This window comes from Rousettus aegyptiacus, unplaced genomic scaffold (genome assembly GCF_014176215.1).
Source record: "Rousettus aegyptiacus isolate mRouAeg1 unplaced genomic scaffold, mRouAeg1.p scaffold_m13_p_2, whole genome shotgun sequence".
Taxonomy (NCBI): domain Eukaryota; kingdom Metazoa; phylum Chordata; class Mammalia; order Chiroptera; family Pteropodidae; genus Rousettus; species Rousettus aegyptiacus.
The window spans coordinates 16,048,009-16,072,090 of record NW_023416295.1 but is presented as its reverse complement, the minus strand read 5'-3'; the positions used below and the strand labels follow the sequence as shown (position 1 = coordinate 16,072,090).

The 24,082-nt window shown below is 43.9% G+C and overlaps 1 protein-coding gene across 3 annotated transcripts in view; it reads left to right on the top strand.

The window, feature by feature from the left end:
• Positions 1-24,082, top strand: part of SMARCAL1 (SWI/SNF related, matrix associated, actin dependent regulator of chromatin, subfamily a like 1) — a 51,014-nt gene that overhangs the window by 14,663 nt on the left and 12,269 nt on the right. For all 3 annotated transcript variants that reach the window (XM_036235842.1, XM_016156700.2, XM_016156701.2), the window contains 6 exons: positions 52-202; positions 1,752-1,910; positions 5,039-5,104; positions 12,465-12,605; positions 17,192-17,410; positions 22,809-22,879. In XM_036235842.1, the coding sequence (XP_036091735.1) occupies positions 52-202; positions 1,752-1,910; positions 5,039-5,104; positions 12,465-12,605; positions 17,192-17,410; positions 22,809-22,879 (807 nt within the window). The remainder of the gene's footprint in view (positions 1-51; positions 203-1,751; positions 1,911-5,038; positions 5,105-12,464; positions 12,606-17,191; positions 17,411-22,808; positions 22,880-24,082) is intronic.

Here is a 24,082-nt window from a genome sequence, read left to right as displayed (position 1 = left end):
GTGCCCCTGGGAGATGTGCTGTGTCGCTGTCCTTACCTTGTCTGCTTTCAGTTTTGCCATAGCAAAAGGAGGCCGCCTGCTCCTTGCCGACGACATGGGCCTGGGGAAGACCATCCAAGCCATCTGCGTTGCGGCCTTCTACCGGAAGGAGTGGCCGCTCCTGGTGGTGGTGCCGTCATCTGTGCGCTTCACCTGGGAGCAGGTCGGGTCCCTTCGTGTCGCGGCTTTAACGAGGTTTTCCTCAGGGTCCGAGTCCTGGCTTGGGTACAGGGCCCGGGATCTTTAAAGATTTTATTTCAGTCGAAGGCAGGAATGGAGATGAAATGCCTCCTGAGGCTAGACGCCTGTGTTTCTGAATTAGAATCAGGTTATACCTTTAGGGAAGAAACCCAAGGAGTCCCCGAGCTCGGGCTTCCCTCAGTCCGTCAGCAGAGGTTCCAGAGAACCTCTCGCATCCCATCCATCTGTGCCACACTTAACTTTCAAAATATTTATACCTCCTCCATTTCCCATAATCCCGTAATAGCCATGTGCAGTAGACACATTTACAGATGAGAAAGCTGAATCACAGAGTGGTTAAGCCCCACACTTGCTGCTCATGAGGAGCAGTGCAGGGCCTTAAAGTCGCATCGCCTGACTTATTGGCTCAGAGTTTTTGCGCTCTGAAGAAGGCAGTGTGGGCAGGATGTTCGCTGTCTATCAGGCACCTTTATGGCCAAAGAATCTGATGTGAACCCACCTTTATCATATACCATAAATCCAGAGGTCAGAGTGGTTCTGTGAAAGGAATGAAAGTCCACGTAATGATGAGGAAGGAGACCCCGGTTCACCATCTGTAGCTTTTCCCAGCTTTATATGACCCACAGTGGCTGTTGGGTCCCTCACACCTTCGCTTCTTCCTAAGTACCCCCAGAGCCACCTGTGGAGATGAGGAAGCTCTGCCTGCATCCTGGCAGCCCGATGCCCAGACGTGCCCTTCCGACTGAGGAGAAAACAGAACTTTAAAAATGTGCTTTGAAACACTGCCACATGCCTTTCCTGTCCTCGGGATGTAAATTCTGCCAGTACCTCTAGAAACTAGTGATTCAGTACATATTCTAATTTGCATGTGTTAGATTTCCACCGTACCCTCAAAAATTCTGGGGACTAGTCAGGTAGTCAGATGAGACCGAAGAAAGAACCAGTGTTCCCCAAAGCAGAATTGTGTCACCCCAGGCATACTGACATGGAAGAGTACCCGATTTGACATGGTGATCTTCCATTGACACTAGGCATGGGCTTTGGCCAGAGACGGCAAGATTTCTGGAGAGAGCAAGTGGCTTCATAGAAAATGCTGACGGAGATATTTTCATCTAGTGTACCAAGTTCTGCTGAAAATTCCTTTATAAACTTCCCTTAGAAGAGTCACATCCTTTCCCTGCAGAAACTTACCATCTAGTTAGAGATTGACAGAAATGAAATCTAGAGACACCACAAAGTGACTGCTGTGACTGCACTTGCTCCTGAAGGAAGGACGTGTCCTTTTAGGGGAAAGCGAAGGGGAGTGGCCGGGTAGGAGGAAGAGGGAATCGGTACATGGATTATGGCAAATGCCGCAGGGCATGGAGGGACAGAGACCGAGTTTATTTTTCGGAGAGCACTAGCGTTGGTCCACACGGAGCGAGTGTAGATGATGGGTTGGCTGGGGCCCCAGCTGGCAGCTCTCGGGCCCGATCGTCATTTTGGTTTTTATCCTCTCCTGTCGTCCCCAGGCCTTCCTTCAGTGGCTACCATCTCTTAGCCCAGAGCACATCAATGTCGTCGTGACCGGCAAAGACCGCCTGACAGCCGGCTTGGTCAACATCGTCAGTTTTGACCTACTGAGCAAGTTGGAGAAACAACTGAAAACCCATTTTAAAGTTGTCATCATTGTAAGTGACTTGGCAAAGTCTTTAAGTACTCTATCTCCATGGAAACTGACTTCCTAAAAGCCCCAAGAACTTTCGTATCTATAATCTCACAGAGCCCCACTTGGACTCTAGGGGATTAGAAATCTTGTCTTTGTTTTGTGGGGAGCTGACATTTCATTTCTCTCAAGTAGCAGTTCTCAGCCCTGGCTACACATTAGAATTTCCTGAGGAGCTTTTAGGAAAAGTGAGATTTACTAGGTCTGTGCTGGGCATTTCTGGCACATCCCTCCTCGTGTGAGGTCGTGGGTAGAGGCCATTCTGTGGGCCCCAGACCGCCCGGTGCTCCAGTAACTGCAGCCTGAACAGCAAGGCCACGTGCTGACCTCTGATGCTCTCTTGTCTGCATGTCTCAGGCACACAGTTCAAATAGTTAGTAAGTTTTACTCCAGCCCTGCCAGAAAAGCTCTTTTTACTCCATTATTTTATTTTATTTTTTTTTAAGATGTCTGTACTCGACTCTTGCTCTGGGATGTGACAGCTTACTGGCTTGCCTTATTTTAGGCTCTAAAGACGCTTGGTACCAGCCGTCTCTGTCAACACTCCATGTCTGACATGGCTCACAAATAAAAATTATGAAAGGTGTGCAGCTTCTCCCACCCCCACCCTATCTGTCCAGCGCCCACCCCCAGGCCAAGGAACCACACAAACACATTCAGGGGTGAAGCGTGTGATAGATGATTCCCCAGATTGACGTTTACCCTCGTTTTTCTTTTTTGGCAAAACAGCGAAACCCGATGCCTTCAGACTAGGAAAGGTTCTCCGTTATTCAGACATGTGATTTTAAAGAAACAATGGTAGTTTTCTTCTCTTAAAAATAGAATTCTCTACTGACAGTGGCTTCTTGAATCTTGATGCTCAAATTTGAAGTGCATACCTTATCTAGAAGAAGAGAAAGGAAAGAGTTTTTAGGAGGCCCCGAAAAAGCAGAGCCTCTGAGTCCCATCGGTCAAGAAGGTTGCGGTCGAGACCGTGCCTCGGGTTTCCTAGCAGCGGGCTGACTGTCATGGTGGTGGTGTGAGGGGGGTGGGGGCGTTCATCCACGTGTTCATCTAACAGTTGAGTCCCAGTTCCGCGCCCTGCACAGTGCTGTGAACTAGGGTGTGGGAAGAGACCAGTCATTCCCCGTCCTCCGAAGAACCACAGTCCAGTAGGACAGACCGACACTTGCGGAGATCGTCAGAATACATTTCAGTGCTTTTATAGACAGATGAACTGAATATTATGGGCGCTCAGAGAAGGGTAGGTGAAGGCGCAGTTTCTGACCTCCGGGATCTATGATTATGATTTAGGCATGAGAACCATACTGGTGTTCGTAGCATAAGCAAACTTAAATGTTTATATTTTTTCCAAGTTAGTCTTTCGGGGAGTCATTTCTGGTTTGGCACACATTCAAGTGTGGTTTTGAAAAAATACTAGCATGCATGTGAAATGAAACATTACGAGAACTGCCCCAGGAGGATGATGATGGCTCTACAATGTGCAGAAAGAATGACACCTTCATTTCTTGAGTGTTTTCCAGTATCAGGTGCTTTATACATAGTCACCGATCTTCCCAATGGCCCCTAAGGCAGATATTATCCTCATTTCACAGCTGATGAGACTGACAATGAGAGAAGTTCTTGCATAATTTGCCCATAGGCACGAAGCAAGCAAGATGGAGAGTCATTGATTGAAGCTGGATTGCATCTGGCTTTAGAATTCATCTTTTTCTGTTTCTGACTCAGCACTTAATCCACCATACGAGTTTGAGCAAGCCACTTTCCACTGTCGATAGTTTGTTCTTCAGTTAATTAAGATCCCTGTCCTCTTCTGACTTCAGAGAAATGTCATAGGAAGGATTAAAGTGGTGCTTCTGAGATATCACACTTTTGTGCATTGAAGACATAAGCCATTCCTTGTGGTTAGTTATAGTAGTGATTCGTTATAATAGTGATACATTTTTATCCATTGGTTAAAAAGATCCATTCCCTTCTATGTCCTCTGGACTTTGTGCTGTTTCTCTCACTAAACCCCTTTTTCTGGGCTGTCATATGGACTCATCATCACACAGGAATAAGAATGTTACACCCCAGGTTTCTGGGAATCGATACAGTGACATTTTGGAATTCATCTCACAGCCCCCTGGTTCCTCTTAGCTGAAACAGGACCAGGGTTTCTTCTTATCGATTATCTTTAGCGATTGAGCCAGGATCTCCCCAGTATTCCCATCCTAGGGTAGCTGATACCACTAAGTACTAAGTGACTACTGAGTGTCAGGACTATTCTGAAGGCTTTGTGTGTGTTAGCCCATTTAAGACTTACGACAACCCAATAATACATTAGGTACTGGTATTATACCCATTTTTACAGATGGGGAAACTGGCACTGTAAAGAGGTCACATAGTTGCTCAGAGTCACATAGCAAGTAATTTGAATATGTACTAAAGAAGAAATTTTCTCCCCGAATGTTAAGAATGTTTTAGTATTTGGCTTTAGAAAGTATGACATATTCTAGTTTGCTTATGCAGAACAGAACGCAAAACTATAAATAATCAAACTCTGTGTTCTGGACAGCGCAGTCATTCCCTTAAAGACAGGAAGCAGTTCTTCTCTTCTCCAGGTTTCCACAGTACTTTGTCACAACTGCCTCAGTGACAGCACTTATAATAACATCGTCTGATCAGTTGTCAGTGTAACAGATGTTCTTGCTTAGTGAGCCTGTGGGGGAAGGGGCTGGGCCCCAGTGTGGGGCACACAGTGGGTCTTCAGCACACTTTGCTTTAGTACTGTACAGAGGTCAGGTGTGTCTTGCAAAGCAGAAGCCACCTTTCAGCAGTTTGTTCATCGCAGCCTGTGAGGTGGGCAGGGCAGGGGAGTCACTAACCCCATTTCATAGGTGGAAAACTGTCCCAGAGAGATGAAGTGACCTGTCCAGAATGTAGTGGAAAAGCCGCTCCGGAACCTGGGCCCTTCCCCAGGCCCACAGCTGTCTCCGTGAACAAGAAAGTTCTAATGGAGGCATCCTCAGTGTGATGCCGAGGCAGGATCAAGTGTAACGCGGGCTCGGTCCACTGACCTTGTTCATCTAGGCAACTGTTTTTTTTTTCCAGGATGAATCTCACTTCCTCAAAAACATTAAGACCGCCCGCTGCCGTGCAGCTGTGCCCCTCCTCAAGGTGAGTCCTGCTGAGAAGGGACTTGGAGCCCAAGCCCACTCGGCACTGCGTTCCCGCTGTGGTTTGCCCAGGCTGGCAAGGGGTCCGAGGGGAGCAGGGGCTGTGGACATGGCTTAACATTAAGTCAGAGCTGTAGTGCTAGATTTTGTTTTTTCCTAACATCCTGCTAAGGAACTCATGGTCATTGTGGTTGTCTCTGTCTCTTGAAGACAAAGACCTATTGAAGGTCACAGGCCTGGTTGGGACGGTACTCCAGAGCCTCCTGGCCTTCTCCTAGACAAGGCGAAGGGAGAACCCCCAGCAGCAACGCCCTACACAGCTCGGAGAAACTGTCTATCTTCCAAGTCGCTTGTGGGGCGGGAACTCCCGGTGCTGTAGAACCAAGGGAGATGGGTTATCCAGACTTAGAACCAGGCCAGTGGGCATGCGCAGAAGTGATGGCAAAACAGACGTGCCTTCTAAGCCACTGCCCTTTTCTTGGGCCACCCTTTCTGGGGCGGCTTCACCTGGTGCCCGAGCACTGTGGCTGGTTGAGTCCTGGCTTCAGAGCAGAGCAGGTGCAGGCGTGTCTGTGGGGTGGCTTCGGCTCTTCACCCAGACGTGTTCTGTTCTGGAACGCAGCATCGGCTCCACATGTCGTCTGCACACACTTCCGTGCCTGTGTTTTGTGTCCCGACAGAGGGACGGTCCCCGGATTTTCTTCCATCTTTTTGAAGTGAGCTTTTTCTCAATGTTGGGGGAAGATAGTACAATTGGAAAAGGAACTGTTTCTTTCCCTCATGACAAGGTAGAAATCTCAGAGATGACACGTTGGGGGAGTCCACTCTGGTTTGTGCAGACCGAGCAAACGAAAGCGTGTTTATCTCGTGCCCCGTTAAAGCAGCCTTGTTGTTGCCCTAGCATTTTAAAGCTGCAGCTTTTGTTGTTTAAAAATAGCTTTGAGTTGTACCTAAACTAGGGAAAACAAATATGCTAAAGTGTCAGTGACGCTTATTAGCATTTGAATTTTAATTTTTCCTCCTCCCCTCAAAACACACACAAGTATCTATTCATTTCAAGCTTTGTTTTGTTGAGGAATAACAAGTAATATGACACATCTTCCAAAGCAGGATTACATCATATGCTTCAAACTTAACAGTTCTTTATTTAAGAACCTTGATCCTCTGTTCATATTACTCATCAATGTTTATTGGTCGGGAGCCATTTCTGGACCCACTTAAATATTTTCCCCAGGGTGCTGACCCTTCTTTTGGGAAGCTCTAATATGTTTTCTTTGGAAAAATGTTAATAGACCTTGGTACTGTGGTTCCAATACCACATTCATAACTAAAATTAAATCCGCACCCCTGTTTGTTTAGAGAAAAGAAACTGCACAATGGATAGATTATATCATTAGAGGTGTAATAGGAAAGCTTCTTCGCAACCATCTCGTTAATGCATCGTCTCCCAGTCAGGCGTGCTGGACCACAGGGTGGTTTCTGAAATACGTGCTTCTGAGCCAGACCTTCAAAAGCAGAGTTAACGTCTCCAAAGTGGCATATTTAAAGCAAATCTTTTAATTGTTAACTAGTATATAGAACTCTGCATTTGCTAGAGAACTTGGATGAATTAGCATATGGAATATAGTCTGCTGTTTGTGAAGGTCTCTCAAAGCCACCGTCTTCCATAACGTTGGCTTCGCCTGGTGCTGAGCTGTTACAGGCGAAGCATGCTATGTCTTTCTGTTAACCAGACCGTCCATCTTTTTGTTTTATTTTCATCTAGATTGGAGTTTCTCAATCTTGGCACTGTTGACATTTTGGGCTGGATAATTCTTTGTTATACGGAGCTGTCCTGTACCTTGTAGGATGTTCTACCCACTAAAGGCCAGTAGTACCCCCGGCTCGTGACAGCCAAAATGGTCTCCAGATATTGCCAGATGTCCCCTGGGTGACAAATCACTCCTCCTCATCTCTGTTGAGAACCACTGATCAGATACTCTAAGGAAATGAATATAAATAGTTTTGGAATAAGAAGAGAGTCGGGAAGAAGTAAAGTATGCCTTTGAAAAACCATATAGAAAGGGTAAAGGGAGTCAGTTGTATGGTGATGGATAGTAACTAGACTTTTGGGGATGATCACTTTGTAGTGTATACAGATTTCAACTTGTAAAATTGTATACCTAGAACTTACATAATAAAAAAAGCCATACGTGGAGGTAATTTAATACCATTTAATTGTTCCTCTAACTTGTGCATCTCTTAGAACTATATTCTGATAATTAACATTTTAAGATTTTTCAGCAAGTGTGCATGATGAGGTAATTAGGTTATATCATATAGTCTAAGATAGATGGGACAGATCATATCCAGAAAATGGATTTTGTAAATGACAACAGGAGCCATGTGCAGATGACATGTTGCTTAGGTTGTAAGAAACTGGTATCATTGTCCCCTGGGAAATGTGATAACTCTATTTCCCCATAGCACTATTTTCCTAGGCTTCTAAGCAAGGTTCTATTTTTATATAAATGTGATAGGCAAGAATGAAAGCTAAAAAGAATGTCTTTATAATCATCTCCAATCCCTCGAACAGTGAAAACTACTGTCAGCAGTTTGGTTATTTTTCTAACATGTCAATTATAGGGCAAGATCATAGTTTTTAATGGCTCTGGAGCATTCTGTTGCATGGACACATTTCATAGTTTAACCCTTAGTGTTAGACATTTTTTGCTATTATAAATATTCGTGCACGTGAACATCCGGTACATTCATAGCTTTCATACACTGTCCTTGTAAGACAAGTTCCTACACTCAGAATTACTGTCCTCATTTTACCTTTCGATAGATGCTCCAAAGTGCAGTCTCGCCAGGTGTAACCGTCTTCAGTCCCACTCAGCGAGAATCTCGGGGTCTTTTTCTCCACGTGACTCCAGCACTGAAGGTTATCAGTATCTTCCCTTTGAGCAGTGAGCTGTGTACAGTTTGGGTTTACTTTAGCTAGTTTTTATTTACAGTGATTTTTATTGTTAAATGGTATAATAACATTATGATCAGTATCCAGTTATTTCTTTGGAGGGAAAAAGGCCCCCAGAATCCCACCATCCTTTCCTAATAAATACCCTTCTTTTTTATGTGAGCAGAGTCCTTTGTATATATATCTCTGTTGATTGGCTAGATGAGTTGAGAATAGTGGTCTAAGATATATGAGCTTTTTTCTTTTACCCTTTTCATTAAAATAGTTTAAATAGATGATATAATCAAATAGAAAAAATAACTTTCTCCCACTCCTGGATCCCTTGATCTCTCTCCCCAAAGGCAGAGCCATAGTTACCAGAGTTTCCGATTTTCCTCTAAGAATTAGCTTATGTACACATAGGAGGTACGTGCATATGCTCTTCCTTTCCCCCTGCTTAGTGTTCGACAGCCACAGTTTTGCACCTGCCTTTCTCTCCTTAGTAGTGTATCTTGGGAAGCATTCCACCTCATTCCAGATGACTGGACCTCATCCTTTCAAATGTAATTCTGTTAGATAAGTCTGTCATAAAAACATGGATTACCTGTTCCCTTTTGATGGATCTGGAACCAGGCTTTGGCCGTTGCGTACTGTACTGCAATGACCATCTTTTCCTATGACACACAGCGGGGAGTAGGAAACCCAGTTTCTCTGTGTCTAGAAGAGATGGCTCTTCATCCCTCTCAGGCCAGAGAGGAGAGTGATGTCAGCTGGAAGGTCTACTCTCTTCCCCCAGGGTGACCAGGCTTCAGTAGGAGTCCCTGTGGTCCAACTGTTCTGGTAAATTTTCTCAATTTCATCACAAAATCAATCTTAAAGTGAAATTATTAGAGTCTGATATTTAAGTTAAAATAGACTGTTTTTTTCCCACTTTAGTGTTCATTTTGGCCTGTGTGCTGTGTTAATAATACCTATATATGTGTTTTACATGCCTCGAAGGTCAAAATGGCATACCTGTAATCAGCTGTAATTATACCACCTGATGTATTCTCATAACATGTTGATATTTTTTAATCAGTACAGCTGTAGTCACAGTCTGCATTCTGTCTGTTCTTACCCAAGAACTAATTGCCTTATACATGGCATCAGAATTTCATTAATTAATATCAGAGCAACGATATTTAGCTTGAAAGCACAGTGGTTATCATGAGATCAGTTTATTAAGGCAGTCACTGGAACTTTGTCTTTTTTTTTTTGGAAAAAGGCTAAAACCTAGAAGGAACTACTTTTATGTAAAAATGCTGACCTAACCAGAGACTCAGAAAGGCCATTTACTGGTTGGTGGCTCCTCTGTGGATCCTTGGGATGGCCTCTGGTCAACAGTGGTCATAATTATGCCATTTTCTTGGTTGGGTTTCGTCTGTCACAGAAGCAGAGTCAGGAACAGATACTCTCGGGCAGAGTGTGGAACGGAACCACAGTCTTCTCCCCAGACCCCAGTGCCTGGATTTCTCCTGCACGCCGAGTTTTCCCTCTTGTTCTCAAGCTTTAGATTTAACTACAGGTGTTGACTCTTTTGTTGCTGCCTGGGGAGTGGCCAGGATCCTGCATTTGTTCTGGTCTCTGCCCTTCGGTCACTGGTCCCCATACCATGCTTGCCGCTGTTCTTGTTTTTGGAAGATTCTGTAATGGCTTCTGAACTAACTGAAACAGAGCTCTAATGTCCTTGCCACATCAGGGCTTATGAGAATCAGGACACTTAGGTGGTATGGGCTTGACCTTCACTTTGGTATCACCAGCCTTCTCATGTCCTGTTTCTAAAGCGTAGTGTACTTTGCCTGTAGCATAAACTTTATTGAGAGTACCATTAGGAATAATATTGGGTACAAAAATGGAACTAAGCTTGGGTAGCATGACTTTTTTCCTAGTCTGGGATCTTGATGAAATATATTATAGCCAATCAGAATAATGCAGTGAAGCAAGTTATTGGCTCAGGAAAAAAAGAGGTAACAATGGAAAGTGATTAAAAATTCTCTGACCACTTCTTGTATGAACTTAAAACAACAGTTCTTTTCTACATTTTCTCTCATACTTTTGGCTCATATTTTAAATCTATATATAGGTTACCTACTTTGAATTATTTCATTGGATTCTCCTTGGCAAGTTATACATACCAACTCGCCCTGCTATCAATCTGTAGGGCTTCCCCACCCATGACCCATGAGGCAACCTGAACATGGCCTTGAAGGTTGTCTGCCCCTAACAATGTCTGCTCATGTGACTCACATAATTTCTCTCAGACCAAATAGAAATTATTTTTTACATTGTTCCATTGTAGCTTTCTTTCCTTAGACAGGAGTTAACTGTAAAATGTTCATTTTACTATTGATTTGTGTAGTTTTTATGCATTTATGTTTAACTAGAGTGGAAGTTCTCAAAAGTGGAGGGCGACATATAAATCATGTGCGGCTGGGCATAGATAAAGGCATTATGGATGACAGTGATGACAATATAAACTCGTTATGGCCAAGCAGGGAGCAGGCTAAGTCAGTCCATAATAGATGAGATAGCTTTCTGGGTTCTTTTCAAGGCTGACCTTTTCCTTTTCCATAATCCTGCTTCTGCTTTCTAATAACCGCACATGTCCATTTCCAGTGGTTCCCTCACCTGCTAGTCTGGACAGCATGTAGAACTGACTCAGTCCACAGGGTATTAACTCTACCCTGTAAGTACCTGACAGAAGACCCCGAAGTGAATTTCCGCCACTTGGTCTGTGAGCTGCTGTCCAGGCTTCATCCCTGAGCAACAAATAGCAGCGACCCAAGGAATAGGTTTGGGATGATGGGCCCATTTTCTCTTATCCGTAAGACTTCTCATTCTCCCTGTTTCATTGAAATGGTCTTGAGCCTAGGCAAGCGATATAGACATCATTCCAGAAGCTCATTGTTATTTTAATGAGTCTGCATTAAACCGTTCAGGAAATTAAGGGGCCTGGGTAATTGAACTGTGGAAAATTATAGCTGGAGAAATTCATAGCTCTCCTGTCATAATGGAATTCGACACCGGCGGCTGCTGTGAGGGCAGAGGGGCATCTTGAGAATTGTATGTACCGTATATTTATAAAGAATCATTCTTCTTTCCTCTGTTGCACCTTTATTTATTTATTTTTACGAGGCAAGTGTATCCATTTGAAAACCTAATTTCCTCCCCCAAGTGATTTGCTGTATGGATTGCCTTATACCACTGTCATTAGCTCAAGGTTACAGTGGTTAACAAGCTGTTTCTAAACAGCCACGCTCCACAGCAGTGTCTCTTCCCAGAGCTGAAATGAATTTTACCTGCAGTAATCTTTGGTGATTAGTGTGCTAATACAGTGGAAAGTGTATTAGCTCTTTTTATTCTCACCCCCTCTTTTCCATCTTAATAAGAAGTGGGATATTTGGGTCTGATCCCCTGAGGTCAGGTTGGAGCCAGGGTAGTGAGGAACCCGAAGTTCATCATTGGAATCGACTGACTCTTTATTTCCACCTTGCCCACTGCCGAGTCGGCTACCGCAGACCCGGGCTGAGTTTAGGGTAAATGGATCCAGTTCTCACCTTTAAAATCCTTATTGACTGCAGTGGGAGCTCGAGTCAGGGCTTGCTAGGTGCAAAGCATCTTGCATTAGGTTAGCGATGGCCATATTTTCCCTTATACAGAAAATCAAATTGTGGCTTATGCACAGGCAAAGCCTGACACTTCCTCCTGGGAGCGAGGCAGGGGTTTCCTGGGTGTCATTATTGGACGTCAGACATCCATGCCAGGAGTTCAGACCTGTTGCTCTATCCTCCATTTCCACTTGGTCTTCCAATGCTGGATTCCTTAAGTTTACTCCATGGTCCCCAAAACACTACTTAGCTTCTCTTTGAATATTTCTCAGCATACAAAGAACATTTATTAATTGCTTTGTGCCAGGCACTGCGCTACAGAAAAATGAAGTGAACACAGCCTAGTCCTCGATGTCAAGAAGCTCACAGTCTAATGAGGGAGACAGAAAAGACAGAATTCAGCAGCATCTTGTGTTAAGGGCCAGTGTAGAGGTGGGCAGAGCGTGCTGCAAAGGCCACTTAGGAGGTGGCATCCAAGTGCTCACATGCATGCTCTCCCCTGGTCACAGCACCTTCTCTTAGCAATCCCAGGTTGTGGGCCATGGAGCGCTCTGGAGCGAACCCAGCCTCTCGTGTCTTTGGAATCTAGGCCTTAGTTCTGAGATGATTAAACTTGAGAACTGCTAGCAGTCAGTCAGCGTGCCCAGGAAGCGAAAGATGTTCGTGCTCATGTCCAGGAGACTTTGCTGTCCCTGGGGCTCCTGTCTCACTGGGCAGTTGGGATCTTCCCCATGTGCTTCTCTGAGTGTTCTCAGCACCTTTGGCTGTTTGTTTCCTAGATTGCCAAGCGGGTGATCCTGCTGTCGGGCACACCAGCCATGTCACGGCCTGCCGAGCTCTACACACAGATCATTGCGGTCAAGCCAACCTTCTTCCCTCAGTTTCATGCCTTTGGACTTCGCTACTGTGATGCCAAGCGGGTATTTGTTCTCTCTTCTTTCACCAGCCCACCCATCCCTCACCCTGGTTTTGACGCTTAATGGTTCTGTCCTTTCTGTCTGGTCGTGGCGTGATCAGAAGAGCACGACCAGGGAGCGGGACCAAGACTCTAGCTCTGCCCGGGCCTGACTCTGCCCTCAGGGTAAGTAGAGAACAGTCCCTCCTAGTTTTGACACTTGTGGTGATTCCAGCGTAGTGTTTTTCAATAAAGGGACCAGTGGCTAATGTGTAGGAATGTAGGGTACTGAGGTGAGCCGGAAGTGAGGCTGAGACCGTAGGAAGAGGGAAGAAAGTAATATGAAAAAGTCCTCTGAAAAAGTAAAAAAGTACTACTCTGTACGAAAAAGGCAAAGGATGCCTTTGAACAGGTGGAGAAGGTAGTATGGTCTCTGGCTGCCATGGTATACTCTCATTCGTGAGCCTTGTCTTGTAAGTGTTGACTCACTGTAGTGGGTCATGCCTGGTCAGTAGACCAGAAGCCTCTGACCTCCACGTTATTTCTATGAATGTGGTGCCAGTGGAGCAGGAGCCTCAGGAACTATAATCTGTGCAAATCAAAATCTCGATTTCTAAAACCTCATTTTTTTTTTTTAACTGAAAAAAAATCTTTATTTAATGACATGGGGAAATACAAGACTAGGAAAAGTAGAATGCAAAACTTTCCCCTCCTCTCTTCCTCTGTTCCTTCCTACCTTCCTTCTTTCTTTCCTCTCTTGTTTTTTTCTTCTCTTTCTCTCTCATATATAACTGGAAGGTAACGTATACCAAAATGGATTACTTTTGTAAGCAGAGAAAAATCAACATTTTAAAAAGATTTAAATTACATTATTCATAAATCCCAAATTTCCCCTGTTGGGCCGTTGAATCCATTAGTGTTCATTAATCTCATCAAGCCAGCTGAGCATAGGACACTATTCTCATAGGTTCCTTTGTGTCTTTTCCAAAGCCACCCACTTCAAAAGGATGACCTTGCCAGATAAAAGACTACTGTTGAAGGATAAATTTCATCTCTTGCCTTTCCTCTGTATCCTGCAGTAGCTCACTTTTGAATATAGGTCATAAAATTTCTAACTGTTACAAATATTCATTCTTGTAAGCCAGAGGGAAGGAGCCCAGGAAGTTAAGAGGAGAGGAGGGGCCCATGTTTTCCTCTTTTATCGCTGGAAATCCTCATCATCTGATAGATCATAGGTCACATGCATAGTGTGTGTGACCTCTACTCTTTGTGCAGGTCAATTTTGCAGAGATTGCCTATGCTGGGCCTCTCCAGACATGGCATAAGCCTTGGCTACTAACACACTTGCCTCTGCAGTTGGGGGCTGACTTCATGAACAAAGTCCTCTGTATCTGCAAATTTCTCCACATGGTCTGATCAGATCTGACAATCTATCACCCTTGACAGTAATAATGTTGCCAGTTGTCTTTTTAAAGTATGCCAAAGCTAGGTTCGGCCCATTGGATGGCCAGGGAGGCTCCACCCCAAGCAACTGTGAGGTCTTTCTCTGAGACTTATAACCCACAAATGCCTTCCTCATATAATTCTTTCAGCTCCTTCATGCTTCTCTGTGCCTTCTGCTGAACTAGGCCTGTCTGCCATGGCTCTCCAGGAGGCAAGCCATCCCATGAGTGTGGCAGAGCATGACTAGAGCTTCCAGGATGCCCCTCTCTGTCCTTGTCCGGTCATGTCTCTCTCCTTTCCAGGTCAGCAGTGTGGTCTGGGTGGACCCAGGATGTTTCTTGGCCCAAGCTGGGTGGCCTCTCAGCGTCGGGCAGCTGTAGCCAGGTTGACCAAAGCATGTGCGTGTTTCTAGTATCCTTTCCCCAAAATAACCTGAGAGAGGGTGGCCCAGTGACCCAGGTCCTTGTTTGCATGGGTGTCCATTTCTTCCTTAGTCAGCTGCACTGTTTTCTTCTGGGGTCGACTGCTTTCGCTTTGGGCAGAGACATGCAGTCTCGGGCCTCCTCCTCCTCCTCCTCCCTGGCTATAGTGCCTTCAGTCTCTCACACCCACCAGTGGAATGCAGCTCCTCTGCGGCCGGTGTGCTGTAACGGATGGAAGCAGTCGGCCACATCGCTGACAGCTGAGGTGCCCACGGAGCTGGCTTCCATCTTCCCGAGCCCTGAGTACCTCTCTCTAATCCAGGCTCCGGAACATCCACGATCTGAAACCCAGAAGGGAGTATTAACTAATTTCTCTTTCTAATCTCTCCTTTAAAACCAAGGCCAAGACAGTGAATTCATTCTTCACCAGTATAGCAAGGTCAAACTTTTCAAATCCCTAAACTCTGTTTCCGTGAGGTGTCATGTGGCCCTGAATTCAACCAAAGTTTGGCTCCTCTCTCAAGTGCAGATCAAGCCTCCTCCTTCCTGGTTCTGCTGTAACTTCATAAACCCTGAAGCCACATTTTTATGACCATTCTCTGGCTTCTTTCTTGTGGGCAGTGCCCCTGCCAGAGAAGACTAGGTGGACTGTAAAACCTCATTAATTCAGACCTTAAGGTCTCCTGCTTTGCAATCAAATCACAAATATACCAATCTGCTGTGTCCATCGAAGACTCTGACACTTTGGAGAAGTGGCTGTAGTTTACCCATTGCCCATGCCATCCATGAGGAGCTTTGCTATATAAGTTCATTTTATTTTTAAATAATTTTTTAAAAGAAAATAAAACTTTTTAAGTACTTTAAAAATATCCACTTAAATTCAAACGAAGTACTTATAATGTAAATTGTAGCGCTCTGTGGAGTTAATTGCAAACCAGTTTTAGCTTGTTACTGAGACAAAATTTCTGTTATTGAATGTATTCGAAGCCATGTACTTCTTTAACAAAATCTGTGATGCACTTTCCCCGTGGATCGACCTAGATTGGATTGATCACGCATAATTTTCATGGTCCCTCAAACCCCTTCATGTGTGATTTGTACCTTTGTCCTGTTTGTAGATGGTCCACTTTCTGAAATGGATCTTCTCATCCATCCTTGACTGTCTGGGTCCATGGGGTAGCGACATTACCCCAGTGATGTGAGGGGCCGCAGATGGAATTCATTGCCTTCACTCCCCAAACTGTCCCTTCCTGTGTGTCTAGTCTCTGACCACCCTCTCCCCAGTTTCTCATGCCATCCTCAAATTCACCTTTGGCCTCCCTCTTGCTGCCTGCCCCCCACACCACCCAGGAAGATAAACATAGACAATGCCTTCCTTATCTTTGTGTCCTTCCTTCTACCTAGCCCAGTGCCTGGTAAGTTTTCCAGAAAAGCTTACTGGATTTTGATTATTCCAAAGTCCAGTTTAAAATCTTCAGTATTACTGGGTTTTAACCTGCAAGATTAAGAGCCGATAATATTAGAATTTAGGAGTATGATATCCACATTAATTACATGCCCACTTGTTCTCAACATGATTTTTATTTAATGCAGCTTGTGGGCCAGGGCTACTATTTTTGTATGTGTGGCCAGCTTCTTGCATTCATAAAAGCCGCTGAAGAGTGTGCCCCATGCTGAACTCATTTTCGTCCTCATGGCATGAAGGCATTTGCCGAGAACTTCCAGTTGATTTCAGAAGTTTTTTTTGAAAGAAGCAGTTTTTGATCATTTTATTTCTCCACCTTTTGACTGTCTCTTCGTATTCTCAATTAGCAAGGATTTATAGGACACCTACCATGTCTCCACAATTACTAGGTCCACTGGCCCTCGAAAACGAACAAGGCTCGGCCTTACCTAGACTTTACAGTCCAAGGGAGGGTGAGGCAGGAGGGGAGATGAGCGTCTAAAAATGTAAGGAAACAGATACCCTGGCCCCCCAAATTTTTGTAAGACCATAGAATTCAGTCCTGTTTCCAATAAGATTGTTAGTGAAAGATAGGGTTTTTGTTTTAATCGATGACATCTTCTCTCTCTGTGCGCCAGGGAGTACACATCCTTGCTCACTGTCTCCGATGAGCTACTAAATGAGGGAACCAGGTTTTTGAAGGACCTCCTGGGCCCTTTGTCACCCAGACTGGGTGTCAGCCAGACTGGCAGGAACCTGTGCTCTGGGCTCCTCCCTTCAGTCCCACCACCAGTGCTGCGGTTGGGTTCGCTATGCCGCTCTAGGTGTTGGAGTCGCCCACACAGCAGAACAGCGGGCTTATTAAGTCTCTGTACATCTAATCGAGTAAAGACATTACTGACAACATTGGTTATTATATTGTATAAGGGACTCCTTCCTGTAAGCCTTAGGGAAGATCGTTTCTGTATTTATTATACAGGAACAGTCCGACAAGCTTATGTCTTACTTGTTTTTTGAATGTAATGGACACCAACCCACTGATATCTCACATTTGCTGCCAGAAAGCTTAGTGTCAGATCGTGAAAGGCCACGATACGTGTTTTTTGTTCACCTCGTTCCTGACTTCTCTTTCCCTTTCCCTTCCTGTTCTCTCATGTGGGCTTTATTCATCCTTTAAAGCCCCTGACAGTCTCTGAACAAAGCCAAGGGAGGAGAAGATTGTGAGAAGAGAAACCTACCTGGAGGTGACAGCCCTGGGTCCTGGGAAAATCTAACGGGCTTTTTGTCTCGGCTCCTCTACAGCATGCCTGGGGATGGGATTATTCGGGCTCCTCCAACCTGGGAGAGCTGAAGCTCCTTCTGGAGGAGGCAGTCATGCTGCGACGCCTCAAATCCGACGTCCTTGCCCAGCTCCCAGCCAAACAGCGCAAGATGGTGGTGTTCGCCCCAGGTCAAATCAGCACCAAGGCCAGAACGTCCCTGGATGCCGCCGCCACGGAAATGACCACCAAAGGCAATTCTGTGAGTGCGGGGCTGGAGATGGGGGTTTGGAAGTTGTGCTCACAGGTTTTTCTTCCCGGGATGGCTCTGCAGAGATTACCCAGAGATCTCTGAGTTTGCCTTTCCATAACCTCTTCCCCCCTCCCTAGGCAAGGACAGTGAGCCCGTTTCATTTCTCAGCTTACTCAGTCTACTTTGAAAATCTATGAATTTGCAGTTTTATGCTTGTGTAGATCACTGTTGTTGGATGATTCTAAAAATAAACTGCAGGATGGCGATATATATTCTGAATAGCTCAAAGAAAGTTAGAATTTATCTTTAGTGTATTTTGAGAATACCTCAGTCTAGGAACAGTTGTTAGAAATTATTTCATGTGCATTTGGTAGATATGTTAACCTTGTAACTATCCCATGCCATTTGCTTTAGTCAGAATAACAAATCGACAGTTATTTAATAAAGTTGAGTTTTCAACCCTTCTTAACCCATTGCCTCATTTATGGTTGGCAGGACGCTGGCAAGATCTCCTTTTTAATACAGGGAAACTGAGGCTCACAGAGACTGTGATTCCCCCAGGGTCTCCCGGCTTCTCCATGGCAGAGCTGAGGCTGTATCTAAGCCTTTTACTCCTATATTTTAGGGCTCTTTCCACTATGATATTTTTATTTTTTTGAAACACTTCCATTTTATACCTATCATTAGCGTCTTACTATGCTAAGCACCATGTATAATCTACACCAGCTCCATGTCTATCGTGTTGGGACAAAACCTTGCAACTTTTATTGCGAAGAAAGTAACAGTCATTGACATTTTTTGGCATTATCATAAAGCATTATCTAGGCTTTATCTGATATTACCCTGTACAAAGAAACCTTAGATTTAGATGAGATCTCAGCCTTCTGGAAGACTACAAAATAAATAAGAATGACCCAAGATAGAATGCTCGATATTTTTGCATGTTATTTTACCTTGTGATGAGTCAGAGTAACTGGTAACTTTTAAGAAACAGTGGAGTAGAGGATGCACAGGTCTGTTATCCAGTTGTGTTTGATTTATGCCATGTTTCATGTAATAATCTGGATGGTCTGCAGGAAATAAGCAAAGTCTCTTTGCTGTGGAGTTTTCAAACAAAATGTGCAACGTTTTTGTAGATGTACAGATCAACAGTTCTAAAATTATATTTCAGTGGAACCGTGAGTGGAACTGGGGGACTCCATGGCTAAAATCAGTCTTGATGGTCTTTTCTGATTTCTAAAGATAAAAATTCAATGAATGGACAGTTTCTTTTATGTTTCTTTTATGGTTTTTCTTATAACCTTAAACCTGGAATGTCTGTTAACTTTTGCTCACTGGTGAATTCTACCAGATGAGAAAGCCAGTGGGTAAATACAGCAAATATAATATTAATGGGAAAAATTCAGACATGCAATATTTTAGATGCAAAGATCTGAATATTTATCAAATGCCATGTTTTAGTCCCTTGCATGTTAATTGTCCCTTGCCCCTACTTGGTCTACCTCCTGAACCAGACTGAGAATAGTTACTGTAGACAACTGAAAAAGCAATCAGTAGGCATTTGAATTGAGGATGAAAGTACCATTAACTGGCATAGAGAGAACCATAAATGATGAAGTGTGGCCAAAAAGAAAAATAGAAGTATGGGAATTTCAAATTAGTGCAGTAAGGTTTGAAAACATTTGGTAAACTTTCTGCCAACTTGCATAGTTCCTCAAGTTAGGTGAGTGGCTCTTTCCAATGATGGTTTCAGATATAACCTGAGAGTTTGATTTTCTGAGTTTATGGACGGTAATGTGAAATCAACCAGGCTGAGCCATGGAAATCGGGAATGTTGGGTGTTTTATAGCTTCTCGTAGCTATGCAAATCCCTTAAATTATTTGGGATATTTTGTTATTTTCTTACCTAAAAAAAGGAAGCCACAACCTGCCTCATAGGCTTGGTACTGGAAAAATCCATAAGGAGAGAGCCAGCTGCTCAGAAAATAATCCCTCCTGTAGGGTGATTATCATCTCTGCTACTTCAGCATTCCAGAGTCTTAATGCTATTTTGCAGGTTATGAAAATGAAGCTGAAATTGCAGCATAATTCTTCAGGAATCCAGCAGAGAAAGAGCCTAGAGCTCTTCTCAGTCTCAGGCTTGATATTATCTGCTTTCATGGAGTCTTAGAAAAATTAAAAGTTTGTCTCTGAAAGAAAGAAATTGAGTTGGTACAGATTACCTGCAGCGTGAGGCCAAACCAGAAACTATGTAATCAGATTCTCAGATTCTTTCTGATAATAAGATAAATCCTTGAAAATGTGGTTCTTCTTTGTGTTCTTTAATGTAAACTCATTTTTACAATGGAAAATCCAAGTAGAAAACAAATTTATGAGCTTTGTAGTTTGGACCATCGGAACCTCTCTTATTCTAAAGCCACTGATTTGGTGCTTCTGTAAGCTGGGATCTGACTGGGAGCACCATCCTAATTTAATTCAGGAAGGGGAGCCATGCCACCTGGGAGTTGGACTAGATGGCCCTTGATACCCATCCTAACCTTGACCCCCATCCTAACCTTGACCAACTATGAAATCTTGAGCTAAAGAGTTAAAATGAGGAATCATGGTTTTATGGTTTTCGTCATATAAGGAAGCCTGTGAATCTATAGGAAGTCAGCCTCCCCCAGCCACCTACATTTTTATAGTTACTCTTTAGGCCCAGTTTCCCTGCAATTTTGCACATTATGGCGGCTCCAGCAAAGCACTGCTGACCTGTCAAGAAGTGAGTTTTTCTTTGTTCCCTCACACCTTTCCTCTGGAAGAAGACATTTTTTTAAAAAGCTTTAAATCACAGAAGCCAAGGTAAAGCAACCAATTTATAAAATATAATGTACGACGGAGGCTTTTTCTCATTTTCAGTTGAAATAATAGCTATGTCTTCACAGGCTAAGAAAAGCTGTCTCTAATCATCTTTTGTCTAAAGCCATTTTTTTTGATCAGCAAAACCAGGAGCAGAAAAATAGAACAAGTTCATGCAGACTTCCTGGTGACAATATCAGTTCACCTTTCTGCCATTTGACAGTCCATTCAAATTTCCAACATAGAAAAATAAATTCAAAACCCCAGTGGGTCTAATTTGATAAAAGCCTAAGAGGCAGGAACAGAAAAAGTAGGTTATTTAAAATTTCCTGATCTATGGCTGGCAAAAAAAAGTCAGATTGCTAAAGGACTAGTATTTGTCTACCCAGTTTTAGGAAGTTTTTTTTTAAGATGAAACTGTTGATTTCTCCCGCATTAAAAATTCAATGGATGTCCTTTGTATAAAATCTGAAAAATTAAGGAAAGTACTTAAGTAATATTTGTTAAACATTTTTATTGCTATACTATAAAAAAGATTCACCCATCTTTTTTATCACATAATTTCAGCATTTATCGTTGGATAGTTTTTCTATAAAATGTATACATTTTTTTTTTGCTTTAAACTATATTACGTATACACTTAATATAAAAATATGTGTAACTTATGTATGTGATAAGCAATATATATATTTTAAAAACGGAACTGGGATCATATAAACATATACCAAGTGAGGAAGAAAACAGATTATAAAACTGTATTGTGAATACTTTTCTTGTTGTTAAATGTTCTTTTAAATCATGATATTTAAAGACTGCATAGTATTTTCTCACATGGCCATTTTTTGTTGGACATTTAAGTTAATTCAGCTGTTTACTGTTCTAAGTAATACTACGCTGGGAAAGTTAGGCCCTCGAACCTAATGCAGTCCCTGGTGGGATTTGCTGATGGGGCAGAGCCAGGTTCCTCGTGACGACCTCACCCACAGTGTGTTTGCCTCAAGCAGACTGCACCCCAGGCATCCTGTCTACAGTTTTACTCCGGTGTGTTACTTTTGTCAGGTCCATCCCTCCCACCCACACTCACTCACTCCACACTTGCCAGTTAGAAAGGGCAAGGGCAGAACAAACAGGAGGTGAAATGTGAAAGACACTTTCAGAAACCTTGCCCCAAGATTTACCACACACAAGAAAACGAACACCTTTATCTCACACGATTGGTGGGATGGCTTTCTAGGCTGACGTATTTGGGAATGACTTGTCAGTGTGTACCAAAGCCTTCAAAATATGCCCAGCGACTTACTCCTTAAGATTTGTCCTCATAATATCATCGGATGCACACAAATTCACATTCTGTGTGTCCAGAGCCTTGTCAGAGTCTAAACTGGGCCTGTAGCTGAGAAGCAAGTTATGACACACTGCCGTGGAGTTGCATCTTCAGGATGAATTCCCAAGAAGTTTGAGTTGATAAATTGCACTACCGCCACAAAATAGGAGGGGCAGTAGCCTCCGCTTCCACGATCTATGTGGAAGTGAAATGGATCCACTACCCTGTCAGTGCCCCTACGAATTCCTGTGGTTTCTAGGTACCTTTCTTCTGTCTCATCAAGATCTACAGGAAAGATGCTATTTAAAGCCAAGAGGCAGTCTGGCTCTGGCTACTTTCCTGAGCTATTAAGGACCCAGGAGTAAGGAGTTTAGGGCCAAAGATATGATCACTGTTGGCTCACTTCTTTGTTCCATGAAGAAGTTATTGTGTCCGTCACTGGCCTCACAGGCCCAGGCACAAGAAGGTGGGGGCATCTGGAACCCCATGCTTGCCAGTGGTGGGAGATGGCTGCCCTACCCGTGAAGACGAGTACCTTTCATCTCTGGGAGCCCAGAGTGATAGTGAATGTTGTCTCATATTATGAAACTATTTGAGCATCTCCTGTGTTAGCATTCTTCATTAGGATTAATTTAGGTGCAAACTATAGAGAAGACATGGTTTCTTCTCCTGGGTAGTCATTTACCTTATGTGGGAGACAGGCCCAAAATCTGTAAGTCATGATTTTGAGAAGATAAACTTTGGGGTCAGTAGGAATTGATTTAGCAAGTCTTGGATGGAAGTGAGTTTATTCAGTTGGGTATGGGCACGAGCTGGCAGAAGAAAGGGGGAGGCAAAAACCACAGTGGGCCAATGTCACGTGTAAGTTGTTCTCAGGCCGTATGTAGTAAACACGGGTGCTTAGCAAGGCCGCATTTCAGCTGATCACGTGAGCTCAGTATACGTGGTAAAGCCCTACCTGAAATGCCTTTCCAAAGAGCTTTCGTGTTCCTTGCCTCGTGGGATCCTCACACCAGTTCTCAGGGGGTGACAGAGTGGCTGTTATGCCATGACCGTGTCTCCAGTGACAGAACCAGAGTTCAGGCAGTTCCTGTGGCTTGTCTGAAGCAAGTGGATAAGTCAGGGTCTCCTGACCCTGGTGACTGGTGTTAGGATTTGTAAAGCTCATAGTGGCGATAATTATGTCAGTTTAGCTTGGAGTTCTTGGAGTGGGAGACTTTAAACTCTCGACTTCTCTTTCCACAGAAAAAACAGCAGAGAGAAGCCCTCATTCTCTTCTTCAACAGAACAGCCGAAGCTAAAATCCCATCTGTCATGTAAGTAGTCACCAAGTGTCGACTTGTCTCTTTCTCTCTCTCATCTTTAAATTAAAAAAAAAAAAAAAAAAAGAAACACCTATTATTTTAGTCTGTCAGAATGATTTTACTGCTCTGTAAGAAATGATCAGATTCCAGTTACCACTGCCTTGAACATAAGGTGTAGGGCACCACGGCCTCATCTCCCACGAGGCCCATGTAGGCTTGTCCCTGGAGTGCTGCCAGGAGGTGCTGGGAATGAATCCCCGCGAGGTCCTGTCCTGGACCAGGTGAGCTGAGAGCCGCTGCCATTTGCGAGAAGGGTGGGGAGACCCCGACACTAACGGGGCGTTTTCTTCTTCCAGGGAGAGCTGTGCTCACTTGCCTAAAGGAAAAAATTAGGGCTTTCGCGAAAGACCAAGCAGCCACCTTAGGTGATTCCCGGGCCTTCTCCAAAGGCGTGAAGTTTCAGCCATTATTGACCTACATAAAAAGGAGCGTTTTAAAGTTTGTTCAAAAGATATGGGCGAGAGGCTATTGTCACACTTATTCTCCTTCCACCTAAAAACCAAGGTTAAGGTCATTTCTATTCTATATGTTTTTTTTTTCAGTTCTATTCTTAAAATTATTCACCGACTTGGAAAAAAATCTCAGTTGTCTGCCTTTCTTAAAGAAAGAAAACCCCACTCATGTTCAGATGTCACTGTGCTAGAAACTTGACACGATTCTAATGGCATACAGTTTGCCTGATTTTTTATTGTTGAACGACATTCATGTGAGACTCGCAAGATAATGGTCCAAGTGGTGAAATTACGATGAGAATGAATTTGGCGAGGGTTGAACGGTGCCGCGTTGGCTGTGGGGCCAGAGATCCGCAGATGCACTGAAGCACACAGCTGACCCCACCCTCCCGCTGAGCCTCGCCACTTTTCCCCTCTGAGCCCTTAAACGTGGGAGGAGAGGGAGTTTGCCGCGTTATTCGAGTCTAAGTTTCTCCACGAAGGCTGCCGAATGCTGGCCAGCTCTCCTTCACCCTCCGGGCACTACCCTTTTCATTTATGATACTGTTAGGAGACTCGTGAACTCCAGATGTGGTTTTTATGGCCTGGAAACTTCTCTCTCAGGAACAAATCTGAATCGCCCCCACTGATGCATTTCTCACGTGCTGCCGAGCGATGGACGGCAAGGGTGCCAGTCTCCTCCCTCGCTCTCTCAGCTTGTTAC